At 46.5% G+C, this 12,209-nt stretch overlaps 1 protein-coding gene across 1 annotated transcript; it reads left to right on the top strand.

Moving 5' to 3' along the window:
- Positions 1–1,622: 1,622 nt before the first annotated feature.
- On the top strand, positions 1,623–12,045 carry LOC140548828 (glutamate receptor 3-like; the record flags this gene model as incomplete). The annotated part of the gene is made up of 3 exons (XM_072671999.1): positions 1,623–1,737; positions 8,882–9,132; positions 11,273–12,045. Coding segments are annotated over 2 exons (364 nt in total), but the record flags the coding sequence as incomplete, so codon positions are not given.
- Positions 12,046–12,209: the final 164 nt, after the last annotated feature.

The following is a 12,209-nucleotide window of genomic DNA, read 5'->3' as shown; positions in this document are numbered from 1 at the left end:
TGTGTAAGTGAGTATGAGTGTGTGTGTGTGTGTGTGTGTGTGTGTGTGTGTGTGTGTGTGTGTGTGATTTAAAATGCCACTCACACCCCAAGTCTCTCTTCAGCCCTCCCCCCTTCTGTCTTCAGCAGTTTGGCTCCTCCTCTGCAGAGAGAGGGACACACACACACACACACACACACACACACACACACACTCTGATCTTATTGGTTCAATCATAAATGTATTGTAATTGATTATTGAATATTGATTGTTGAATCTTGTGCACTGTGTTATTGATGACTGATTACTGATGATTGATGATTGATTACTGTTGATTGATTACTGTTGATTGATTACTGTTGATTGATTACTGATGAATTGATGATGCTGCTGTACAGTTTCAGGTTGGTGTGAACTGGAGCTGAATAATGTCAGTTTATTTCAGACTCACTGTGTGTGTGTGTGTGTGGGTGTGTGTGTGTGTGTGTGAGTGAGTGAGTGTGTGTGTGTGTGTGGGTGTGTGTGAGTGAGTGTGTGTGTGGGTGTGTGTGAGTGAGTGTGTGTGTGTGTAATGACAGTCATTTCTAATTATCTGTTTCTTTTTTAAAGAGTATTATGAATTACACCAACCTGAGAGTGAGTGTGTGTGTGTGAGTGTGTGAGTGAGTGTGTGTGTGTGTGTGTGTGTGAGTGTGTGTAATGACAGTCATTTCTAATTATCTGTTTCTTTTTTAAAGAGTATTATGAATTACACCAACCTGAGAGTGAGTGTGTGTGACAGAGAGAGAGCACTCTTCACTAACAGAGCTTCCTTCCTCTTCCGATGTTCCTCCTCCTGTCCTTTCTTTCTGTTTCCCTCGTCCTCCTCTGACCTCCTCTGTCCTCCTCTGACCTCCTCTTATCTCCTCTCTTCCTCCTCTGACCTCCTCTGTTCCTCCTCTGACCTCCTCTCTTCCTCCTCTTCCTCCTCTGTCCTCCTCTTATCTCCTCTCTTCCTCCTCTGACCTCCTCTGTTCCTCCTCTGACCTCCTCTCTTCCTCCTCTGTCCTCCTCTTATCTCCTCTCTTCCTCCTCTGACCTCCTCTGTTCCTCCTCTGACCTCCTCTCTTCCTCCTCTTCCTCCTCTGTCCTCCTCTTATCTCCTCTGTTCCTCCTCTGACCTCCTCTCTTCCTCCTCTGTCCTCCTCTTATCTCCTCTCTTCCTCCTCTGACCTCCTCTCTTCCTCCTCTGTCCTCCTCTGTCCTCCTCTGACCTCCTCTCTTCCTCCTCTGTCCTCCTCTGACCTCCTCTCTTCCTCCTCTGTCCTCCTCTGACCTCCTCTCTTCCTCCTCTGACCTCCTCTCTTCCTCCTCTGTCCTCCTCTCTTCCTCCCCTGTCCTCCTCTTATCTCCTCTCTTCCTCCTCCCTTCCTCCTCTTCCTCCTCTCTTCCTCCTCTTCCTCCTCTCTTACTCCTCTGACCTCCTCTCTTCCTCTTATGACCTCCTCTCTGACCTCATATCATCCTACACCCTTCCTCCTCTCTTCCTCCTCCTCTCTCATTCTCCTCTCTTCTCCCGTCTGTCTTTCGTCTCCCACCGTGAGCGCCCCTCCCCCCGTCTGCTGTTTGTACGATGTGTGTACGGTGTGTGTGCTGCACTGAAGAAACGCAGTGAACCTGGCTGTGCTAAAGCTGAATGAACAAGGCCTGTTGGACAAATTGAAAAATAAATGGTGGTACGACAAGGGGGAGTGTGGCAGCGGGGGCGGGGACTCCAAGGTTAGCCACCACGTCGCGCAGAAGGGCGCTAACCGCAAGAGAGAGTAAAAACGTCTGTCACGTAAAAGAGACTTCTGCCACGGCAACCCTGACCACACCCCCCACCCCCAATCAGCCGCCTCAGCGGTCAGCCCTGAACCTTAGCGGCCACTGTTCACACAGAAACCTCAGCCCCCTGTACCTCCACCCTCCGGCCATGTGGGGGCGACAGGGAGGCTGGAAAGTATCAGGCTGATTCTTTAGATCTGTTTCAGTGAATCAAACAATGAATTAAATGATTCATATCACAGTAGTGTGATTCAGTTCTAACAAACTGATTCTTTTGTCTGTTTCAGTGAACATAATGTTCATTGATTCAGTGATTCACATCACAGTAGTATGAAGATGACTCTTTCAGATCATCCATTTAAGGGACATATATCATTCTGTTCGATGATTCATATCTCAGCATTGGTAAACAGTTCACTTCTTATCTAAATGAATCACATGGCCAGTAAAATAGTTCACACTTCTATTAGTTCACTGCACCAAACGATTCTTTCAAATTGCCTGCTTCAGTGAACTGAATGTTTGATTCAGTGATTCACATCTCAGTTGTTTTGAACCAAACGATTCTTTCAAACTGTCCATTTTAGTGATGCTGAACACCCAATCCAATGATTGACATTACAGTCTCCATGGCAACTTCGATTCAGGTTAACCAAATTGGTTCTTTAGAGCTTTTTCTATTTCCGTGAATCAAACAGCTGACTCGATTCAGTGATGGACAGTCCAATTCTGTTTACTGAACTGATTCTTTTAAATGAGTCATTTAAATGCAATCCGCAACTAGCAACCATTTAGCAACCTTCTGTCAATATAGTGGCAACACCATAACAACCACGTGCAACACCCTAGCAATCATTTATCACAAATACTATAGCAACAACCTTACAAGAATTTACAAGAATACTAGTATCCTAGCAACAACATAACATCCAAAACCAACAACCACCGAAATACACAAAGCAACCACCTAGCGACATCCTAGCATCATCTTAATACACCTTAGCGACACCCTCACGAGCACTTACAAGAATACTAGTATCCTAGCAACAACATAACATCCAAAACCAACAACCACCGAAATACACAAAGCAACCACCTAGCGACATCCTAGCATCATCTTAATACACCTTAGCGACACCCTCACGAGCACTTACAAGAATACTAGTATCCTAGCAACAACATAACATCCAAAACCAACAACCACCGAAATACACAAACGCAACCACCTAGCGACATCCTAGCATCATCTTAATACACCTTAGCGACACCCTCACGAGCACTTACAAGAATACTAGTATCCTAGCAACAACATAACATCCAAAACCAACAACCACCGAAATACACAAACGCAACCACCTAGCAACAGCCTAGCATTATCTTAATACACCTTAGCGACGACCTAGCGACACCCTCACACTTAGCACTTACACCCATCGACAACACCCAAAGGTGGCAAATCCCGGATCCGGAAATTAACGGTCCAGCGATCCAGCCCAGGAATTTGATCCCGACCAGCTGGAGTGGGTTCTGTGTTAACAGCACCGGCCCGCGGGTGTTTTTGTTTAGTCCAGCGTGGCAGAACGTGCCTTTTACCCGAAATGATGGAGGGGAGTCCCACACACATGTCTGTAGCACCTCACACACACTCACACACACACACCAATGACGAGCCTGCACACATGTCCACTGTGGCACCCTCGCTCCATCGCCTCCTGTTTATCTGTGCCAAGTTATGAATGCTTATCTAATAACATAAAATAACATGTCCTATGATGTTATTTATGTTATTCCCCCGGAGAAGAACCCCGGTAAACCTTGCAGTTTTGAAACTGAGTGAAGCAGGAGTCTTAGACAAACTGAAAAACAAGTGGTGGTACGATAAAGGGGAATGTGGACCCAAGGACTCGGGAAGTAAGGTCAGTCTCCGGGCCGGCGGAAAACAAACAAATCAACCAATAGAAAATCTCTGAAAACGGAATACTATTCCAATTCTGTGTCGTCATAGCAACAGAACACATCTCGCAGCCTCGATGTAGCGGTAGAGGTGGAGCATCCGGGTCCAGCGGTTCCGACCGCCTGCAGGGCGGATTTTTACCTTCTGGACCCGGATTCTCCACCTCTACCGTGTCAGAGCAGCTGATGACCGCAGCCAAATGCTAGCGCAGACCACGCTAGTCTTTCGCTAAGCTAAAACACTGTAGCATTAGAACTAGCAGTCCAGTGCAGCCCAGAGGAGCTTCGGTCGCAGCCCGAGTGTGTGTGTGTGTCCGAGTGTGTCCCACACGCTATAGCACCGCGTTAGCTTAGCATTCGTTACGGTTAAATCACCCGTCTAGCAGAGGAGGTGGACGTCAGATAGACTCCATCCTCAGAGCTACATTAGCATGCTAATTACACCACCCTTACAACCCCTTAAGAATCAGGCGTCTTCTAGAATAGCCACATGCTAGCTCATCAGACTTCTCACCATCATTACCAGTCAACCATAACCAACTGGTCCCAGTTCATTACTACATTTAGAGACTAGCCTAGAACACACCGCAACACTAGCTAAATAAACTAGCCTAGAACACGCCGCAACGCTAGCTAAATAAACTAGCCTAGAACACGCCGCGACGCTAGCTAAATAAACTAGCCTAGAACACGCCGCAACACTAGCTAAATAAACTAGCCTAGAACACACCGCAACACTAGCTAAATAAACTAGCCTAGAACACGCCGCAACACTAGCTAAATAAACTAGCCTAGAACACGCCGCGACGCTAGCTAAATAAACTAGCCTAGAACACGCCGCAACGCTAGCTAAATAAACTAGTCTAGAACACGCCGCAACACTAGCTAAATAAACTAGCCTAGAACACGCCGCAACACTAGCTAAATAAACTAGCCTAGAACACGCCGCAACACTAGCTAAATAAACTAGCCTAGAACACGCCGCAACACTAGCTAAATAAACTAGCCTAGAACACGCCGCAGCACTAGCTAAATAAACTAGCCTAGAACACGCCGCAGCACTAGCTAAATAAACTAGCCTAGAACACGCCGCAACACTAGCTAAATAAACTAGCCTAGAACACGCCGCAACACTAGCTAAATAAACTAGCCTAGAACACGCCGCGACGCTAGCTAAATAAACTAGCCTAGAACACAATGTAACACTAGCTAAATAAACTAGCCTAGAACACGCCGCAACACTAGCTAAATAAACTAGCCTAGAACACGCCGCAACACTAGCTAAATAAACTAGCCTAGAACACGCCGCGACACTAGCTAAATAAACTAGCCTAGAACGCCGCGACGCTAGCTAAATAAACTAGCCTAGAACGCCGCGACGCTAGCTAAATAAACTAGCCTAGAACACACCGCAACACTAGCTAAATAAACTAGCCTAGAACACACCGCAACACTAGCTAAATAAACTAGCCTAGAACACACCGCAACACTAGCTAAATAAACTAGCCTAGAACACACCGCAACACTAGCTAAATAAACTAGCCTAGAACACGCCGCAACACTAGCTAAATAAACTAGCCTAGAACACGCCGCAGCACTAGCTAAATAAACTAGCCTAGAACACGCCGCAACACTAGCTAAATAAACTAGCCTAGAACACGCCGCAACACTAGCTAAATAAACTAGCCTAGAACACGCCGCAACACTAGCTAAATAAACTAGCCTAGAACACGCCGCAACACTAGCTAAATAAACTAGCCTAGAACACGCCGCAACACTAGCTAAATAAACTAGCCTAGAACACGCCGCAGCACTAGCTAAATAAACTAGCCTAGAACACGCCGCAGCACTAGCTAAATAAACTAGCCTAGAACACGCCGCAACACTAGCTAAATAAACTAGCCTAGAACACGCCGCAACACTAGCTAAATAAACTAGCCTAGAACACGCCGCGACGCTAGCTAAATAAACTAGCCTAGAACACAATGTAACACTAGCTAAATAAACTAGCCTAGAACACGCCGCAACACTAGCTAAATAAACTAGCCTAGAACACGCCGCAACACTAGCTAAATAAACTAGCCTAGAACACGCCGCGACACTAGCTAAATAAACTAGCCTAGAACACGCCGCGACACTAGCTAAATAAACTAGCCTAGAACACGCCGCGACGCTAGCTAAATAAACTAGCCTAGAACGCCGCGACGCTAGCTAAATAAACTAGCCTAGAACGCCGCGACGCTAGCTAAATAAACTAGCCTAGAACACGCCGCGACACTAGCTAAATAAACTAGCCTAGAACACGCCGCGACGCTAGCTAAATAAACTAGCCTAGAACACAATGTAACACTAGCTAAATAAACTAGCCTAGAACACGCCGCAACACTAGCTAAATAAACTAGCCTAGAACACGCCGCAACACTAGCTAAATAAACTAGCCTAGAACACGCCGCAACAGTAGCTAAATAAACTAGTCTAGAACACGCCGCGACGCTAGCTAAATAAACTAGTCTAGAACACGCCGCAACACTAGCTAAATAAACTAGTCTAGAACACGCTGCAACACTAGCTAAATAAACTAGTCTAGAACACGCTGCAACAGTAGCTAAATAAACTAGCCTAGAACACGCCGCAACAGTAGCTAAATAAACTAGCCTAGAACACGCCGCGACGCTAGCTAAATAAACTAGCCTAGAACACGCCGCAACACTAGCTAAATAAACTAGCCTAGAACACGCCGCGACGCTAGCTAAATAAACTAGTCTAGAACACGCTGCAACGCTAGCTAAATAAACTAGCCTAGAACACGCCGCAGCACTAGCTAAATAAACTAGCCTAGAACACGCCGCAGCACTAGCTAAATAAACTAGCCTAGAACACGCCGCAGCACTAGCTAAATAAACTAGCCTAGAACACGCCGCAGCACTAGCTAAATAAACTAGCCTAGAACACGCCGCGACACTAGCTAAATAAACTAGCCTAGAACACGCCGCGACACTAGCTAAATAAACTAGCCTAGAACACGCCGCAACACTAGCTAAATAAACTAGCCTAGAACACGCCGCAACACTAGCTAAATAAACTAGCCTAGAACACCCTGCAACGCTAGCTAAATAAACTAGCCTAGAACACGCCGCAACAGTAGCTAAATAAACTAGCCTAGAACACGCCGCAACACTAGCTAAATAAACTAGCCTAGAACACGCCGCAACGCTAGCTAAATAAACTAGCCTAGAACACGCCGCAACGCTAGCTAAATAAACTAGCCTAGAACACGCCGCAGCACTAGCTAAATAAACTAGCCTAGAACACGCCGCAACACTAGCTAAATAAACTAGCCTAGAACACGCCGCAACACTAGCTAAATAAACTAGCCTAGAACACGCCGCGACGCTAGCTAAATAAACTAGCCTAGAACACAATGTAACACTAGCTAAATAAACTAGCCTAGAACACGCCGCAACACTAGCTAAATAAACTAGCCTAGAACACGCCGCAACACTAGCTAAATAAACTAGCCTAGAACACGCCGCGACACTAGCTAAATAAACTAGCCTAGAACACGCCGCGACGCTAGCTAAATAAACTAGCCTAGAACGCCGCGACGCTAGCTAAATAAACTAGCCTAGAACGCCGCGACGCTAGCTAAATAAACTAGCCTAGAACACGCCGCGACACTAGCTAAATAAACTAGCCTAGAACACGCCGCGACGCTAGCTAAATAAACTAGCCTAGAACACAATGTAACACTAGCTAAATAAACTAGCCTAGAACACGCCGCAACACTAGCTAAATAAACTAGCCTAGAACACGCCGCAACAGTAGCTAAATAAACTAGCCTAGAACACGCCGCAACAGTAGCTAAATAAACTAGTCTAGAACACGCCGCGACGCTAGCTAAATAAACTAGTCTAGAACACGCCGCAACACTAGCTAAATAAACTAGTCTAGAACACGCTGCAACAGTAGCTAAATAAACTAGCCTAGAACACGCCGCAACAGTAGCTAAATAAACTAGCCTAGAACACGCCGCGACGCTAGCTAAATAAACTAGCCTAGAACACGCCGCAACACTAGCTAAATAAACTAGCCTAGAACACGCCGCGACGCTAGCTAAATAAACTAGTCTAGAACACGCCGCGACGCTAGCTAAATAAACTAGCCTAGAACACGCCGCAGCACTAGCTAAATAAACTAGCCTAGAACACGCCGCAGCACTAGCTAAATAAACTAGCCTAGAACACGCCGCAGCACTAGCTAAATAAACTAGCCTAGAACACGCCGCGACACTAGCTAAATAAACTAGCCTAGAACACGCCGCGACACTAGCTAAATAAACTAGCCTAGAACACGCCGCGACACTAGCTAAATAAACTAGCCTAGAACACGCCGCAACACTAGCTAAATAAACTAGCCTAGAACACGCCGCAACACTAGCTAAATAAACTAGCCTAGAACACCCTGCAACGCTAGCTAAATAAACTAGCCTAGAACACGCCGCAACAGTAGCTAAATAAACTAGCCTAGAACACGCCGCAACACTAGCTAAATAAACTAGCCTAGAACACGCCGCAACGCTAGCTAAATAAACTAGCCTAGAACACGCCGCAACGCTAGCTAAATAAACTAGCCTAGAACACGCCGCAACAGTAGCTAAATAAACTAGCCTAGAACGCCGCGACGCTAGCTAAATAAACTAGCCTAGAACACGCCGCAACGCTAGCTAAATACAGTAGCTTAGCCCAAAACCTGAGCCTAACCAAATATAGTAGCTTAGCATAAGTTTAGCACTAACCATGTGCACTAGCCTAGCGTGAATGTAGAACTAGCTAACAACACTAGCCTAGATTGTAGAGGTGGAGAATCCGGGTCCGGACAGTATAAATCCGCCCCAGGGTTTACTCCACCCGCCCGGGCGGCTCAGCTGTAGGTGTAGAGCCGCAGCAGAGCCGCCCGGGCAGTCGGAGCAAAACTCCGGGCGGATTTTTCCAGTCCGGACCCGGATTCTCCACCTCCGCCCGAGTGTCGGAGCAGCTGCACTGATGCTGATGTAGCTGAATGCTGGTGATGGATGTTTTCCCGCCGCTGTCTGTCTCTAATTCTGCTCTCTCTCTCCCTCCTCTCTCGTCCTCCACACCCCCAGGATAAGAGCTCGCAGGCGCTCAGCCTGAGCAACGTGGCGGGGGTCTTCTACATCCTGGTGGGCGGCCTGGGGCTGGCCATGCTGGTGGCGCTGGTGGAGTTCTGCTATAAGTCGCGGGCGGAGGCTAAGCGAATGCAGGTGGAGGCGGCAGAACTGAATTTTAGCCCTGCCCCCAGCCCGAGCGCGCAGAACTTAGCCACTTATAGAGAGGGGTACAACGTGTACGGCTCTGATGGCGTAAAGATTTAGGGGTAGGAACTAGGGGTCCCCACGCGGCCGGCGGGCCGGGGGGTCGCCACCGCCGCCGCTGTCCTCCTCGTGTGTCTCTCTCTCTCTCTCTCTCGCTCTCGCTCGCTCGTAGCTGCGGCGGTCGTCTGTGATGTGGCTTAGCTTTCAGTTCTGCTCCTTTTCTTCTTCTGCGCTTCTGTTTGTTTGTTTGTTTGTTTGTTTGTTCAGACTGCTTGTCTAGAGCTGCCTTGAACAGATGTTTGTTTGTTTGTTTTTATTATTACAGTTAGTTTGGTGTGTTTCTGGCTGCGTGGGGGATGTTTGTGTGTGTGTGTGTGTGTGTGTGTGTGTGTAACACCTGCATTACAGAGAACCACCGTCAATCAGTTAAGAGGGTTATAGATCAGTTATAGAGGGCTATAGGGTTATTGAGTGTTAATAGAGGGTTATAGAGGGCTATAGGGTTATTGAGTGTTAATAGAGGGTTGTAGATCAGTTATAGAGGGCTATAGGGTTATTGAGTGTTAATAGAGGGTTATATATCAGTTATAGAGGGTTATAGAGTGTTATTAGAGGGTTATATGGTTATTGAGTGTAAATAGAGGGTTATAGAGTGTTATTAGAGGGTTATATGGTTATTGAGTGTAAATAGAGGGTTATAGATCAGTTATAGAGGGCTATAGGGTTATTGAGTGTAAATAGAGGGTTGTAGATCAGTTATAGAGGGCTATAGGGTTATTGAGTGTTAATAGAGGGTTGTAGATCAGTTATAGAGGGCTATAGGGTTATTGAGTGTTAATAGAGGGTTATATATCAGTTATAGAGGGTTATAGAGTGTTATTAGAGGGTTATATGGTTATTGAGTGTAAATAGAGGGTTATAGAGTGTTATTAGAGGGTTATATGGTTATTGAGTGTAAATAGAGGGTTATAGATCAGTTATAGAGGGCTATAGGGTTATTGAGTGTTAATAGAGGGTTATAGATCAGTTATAGAGGGCTATAGGGTTATTGAGCGTTAATAGAGGACTATATATCAGTTATAGAGTGTTATTAGAGGGTTATAGGGTTATTTAGCGTTAATAGAGGGTTATAGGGTTATTGGGTGTTAATAGAGGGTTATAGATCAGTTATAAAGGGCTATAGGGTTATTGAGTGTTAATAGAGGGTTATAGAGGGTTATAGGGTTATTGAGCGTTAATAGAAGGTTATAGATCAGTTATAGAGGGTTATAGGGTTATTGAGTGTTAATAGAGGGTCATAGATCAGTTATAGAGGGTTATAGGGTTATTGAGCGTTAAAAGAGGGTTATAGATCAGTTATAGAGGGTTATAGGGTTATTGAGCGTTAAAAGAAGGTTATAGATCAGTTATAGAGGGTTATAGGGTTATTGAGCGTTAATAGAAGGTTATAGATCAGTATGTTCATAATGTTGCAGTTTAATGAGGCGTCAGTTTCAGGGTCAGACTGATTAATCAAAATAATGATCAGTTTTATTGAACAGCTATCCACCTTGTTTGGCCACGCCCGCTTTCACAGGTTTCGGGAGTCTGTTGCGTTAGAATGACGGTCGTATCAGAGTATTCAGAGCGAGGGCAGTCTGAAGACGCCACTGCTGTACCACTGATCATAGAGTAGCTAGCTATGCTAACCCAACATTCCAGCAGGCTAGTTTACGCTACTTAGAGCTCTTTAGCTAGCTTTCCCCCTCAACACAAATACTCCCCCTGTTCTGTGGGGTCAGGTAAGATGTTAGCCTACAAGCTAACCTAGCTAGCTAGGAGCCTCACAGGCACCCGACACATCCACTTCCCTGGAGCTTGGTTACTACAGCCACTTCTGTGGGTGGGGATGTTCTGGTGTTGGTGGTTCCCTCCACAGCATGGTAAGGGCAGACGAAGTTTACTGGAAAATAAGGTGGATACAAACTGGAATCCTGTTAGCTTAGCACACTGACGCTAAACACTGTGTGTGTGTGTGTGTGTGTGTGTGTGGATTGTTGAGATGTTTGTTTGTTGTCTGCCTGCATCATTTCGTCCAAATTTGTTGTTTTGTTTGTATTTCTACATCACTGTGATGTCACTGTGATTTACATAATGCCAAATGATCCGAAACTGACTCCGCCTCCTCTCGTCCTACCCATACCCCCCGCCCCCTTCCTCTAGCTCACTTTCACCGAAGCCATGAGAAACAAGGCCCGGTTGTCCATCACGGGCAGCCTGGGGGAAAACGGGCGTGTCCTGACGCCAGACTGCCCCAAGGCTGTGCACTCTGGCCCCTCCTTCCGCCACGGCCCCGCCCTCGCCGTGGTGTCCTCTTCCGAGCTCCCATAGCAACCAAAAAACTCACCCTGTGCCTTACGCCACGCTAATCCTGCTGACTACGCCATGCTTCCCGGCCGGCCCACCTGGACTACAGAAACGGACTGAAGGACTACAGTTACAGTGACCTGATCCTCCACGCGCCGCAGAACCTGGGGCGGGACGAAGAACGTCCGCAAGGACGGAACGATGACGCTTAGCAGCGAAATGGATACAAAAACAAAAACACTAGAGGGCGTCTGGAAGCGAGTCTGGACGCGGGAACAGTGCGTCACCAGGATCCCAGACGTCTAGACGCCTTAAACCGATCATCGCAGATAAACATCGCCCACGGACGAAAGGGGGGGATAAAAAAAAGACCACGATACTGTAAACTTGAAACTTTGGACTGTGTAAATTTCCTGTACTTTACACACACACACACACACTTTCAACGAGCCCCACGCTTTGTTTAACCTTTGACCTCCTAAGCTGTAGTCTACGATAAAATTAACGCAAAAAAGAAAAAAAGAAGTATCTAGGATATTAGCAACGTTCACTAGAGTTAGCTAGCCAACCTGAGCGGCATCGCCGTAGCGATCCCCGCTAACTACCAATCACACGTAAATATGTACATTTCCGCGGGTGGGTGTGGTGGGTGGGGGGTGGTTGGGGGAATGAAGGGACCGTAAAGCAGCAGCGGAACGTAGAACCCTGCTTTTTAAAGCAGGTTGTAAATACCTGTAGCCGAACACCACCTCCACCTTTTGTAGAGCATCCTAGGGGACAGTTCATCGCAATA

Source organism: Salminus brasiliensis, unplaced genomic scaffold (genome assembly GCF_030463535.1).
Source record: "Salminus brasiliensis unplaced genomic scaffold, fSalBra1.hap2 scaffold_127, whole genome shotgun sequence".
In the NCBI taxonomy this organism is placed as follows: Eukaryota; Metazoa; Chordata; class Actinopteri; order Characiformes; family Bryconidae; genus Salminus; species Salminus brasiliensis.
The sequence above is the reverse complement of the archived record's forward strand: the minus strand, read 5'-3'. Positions and strand labels throughout refer to the sequence as shown.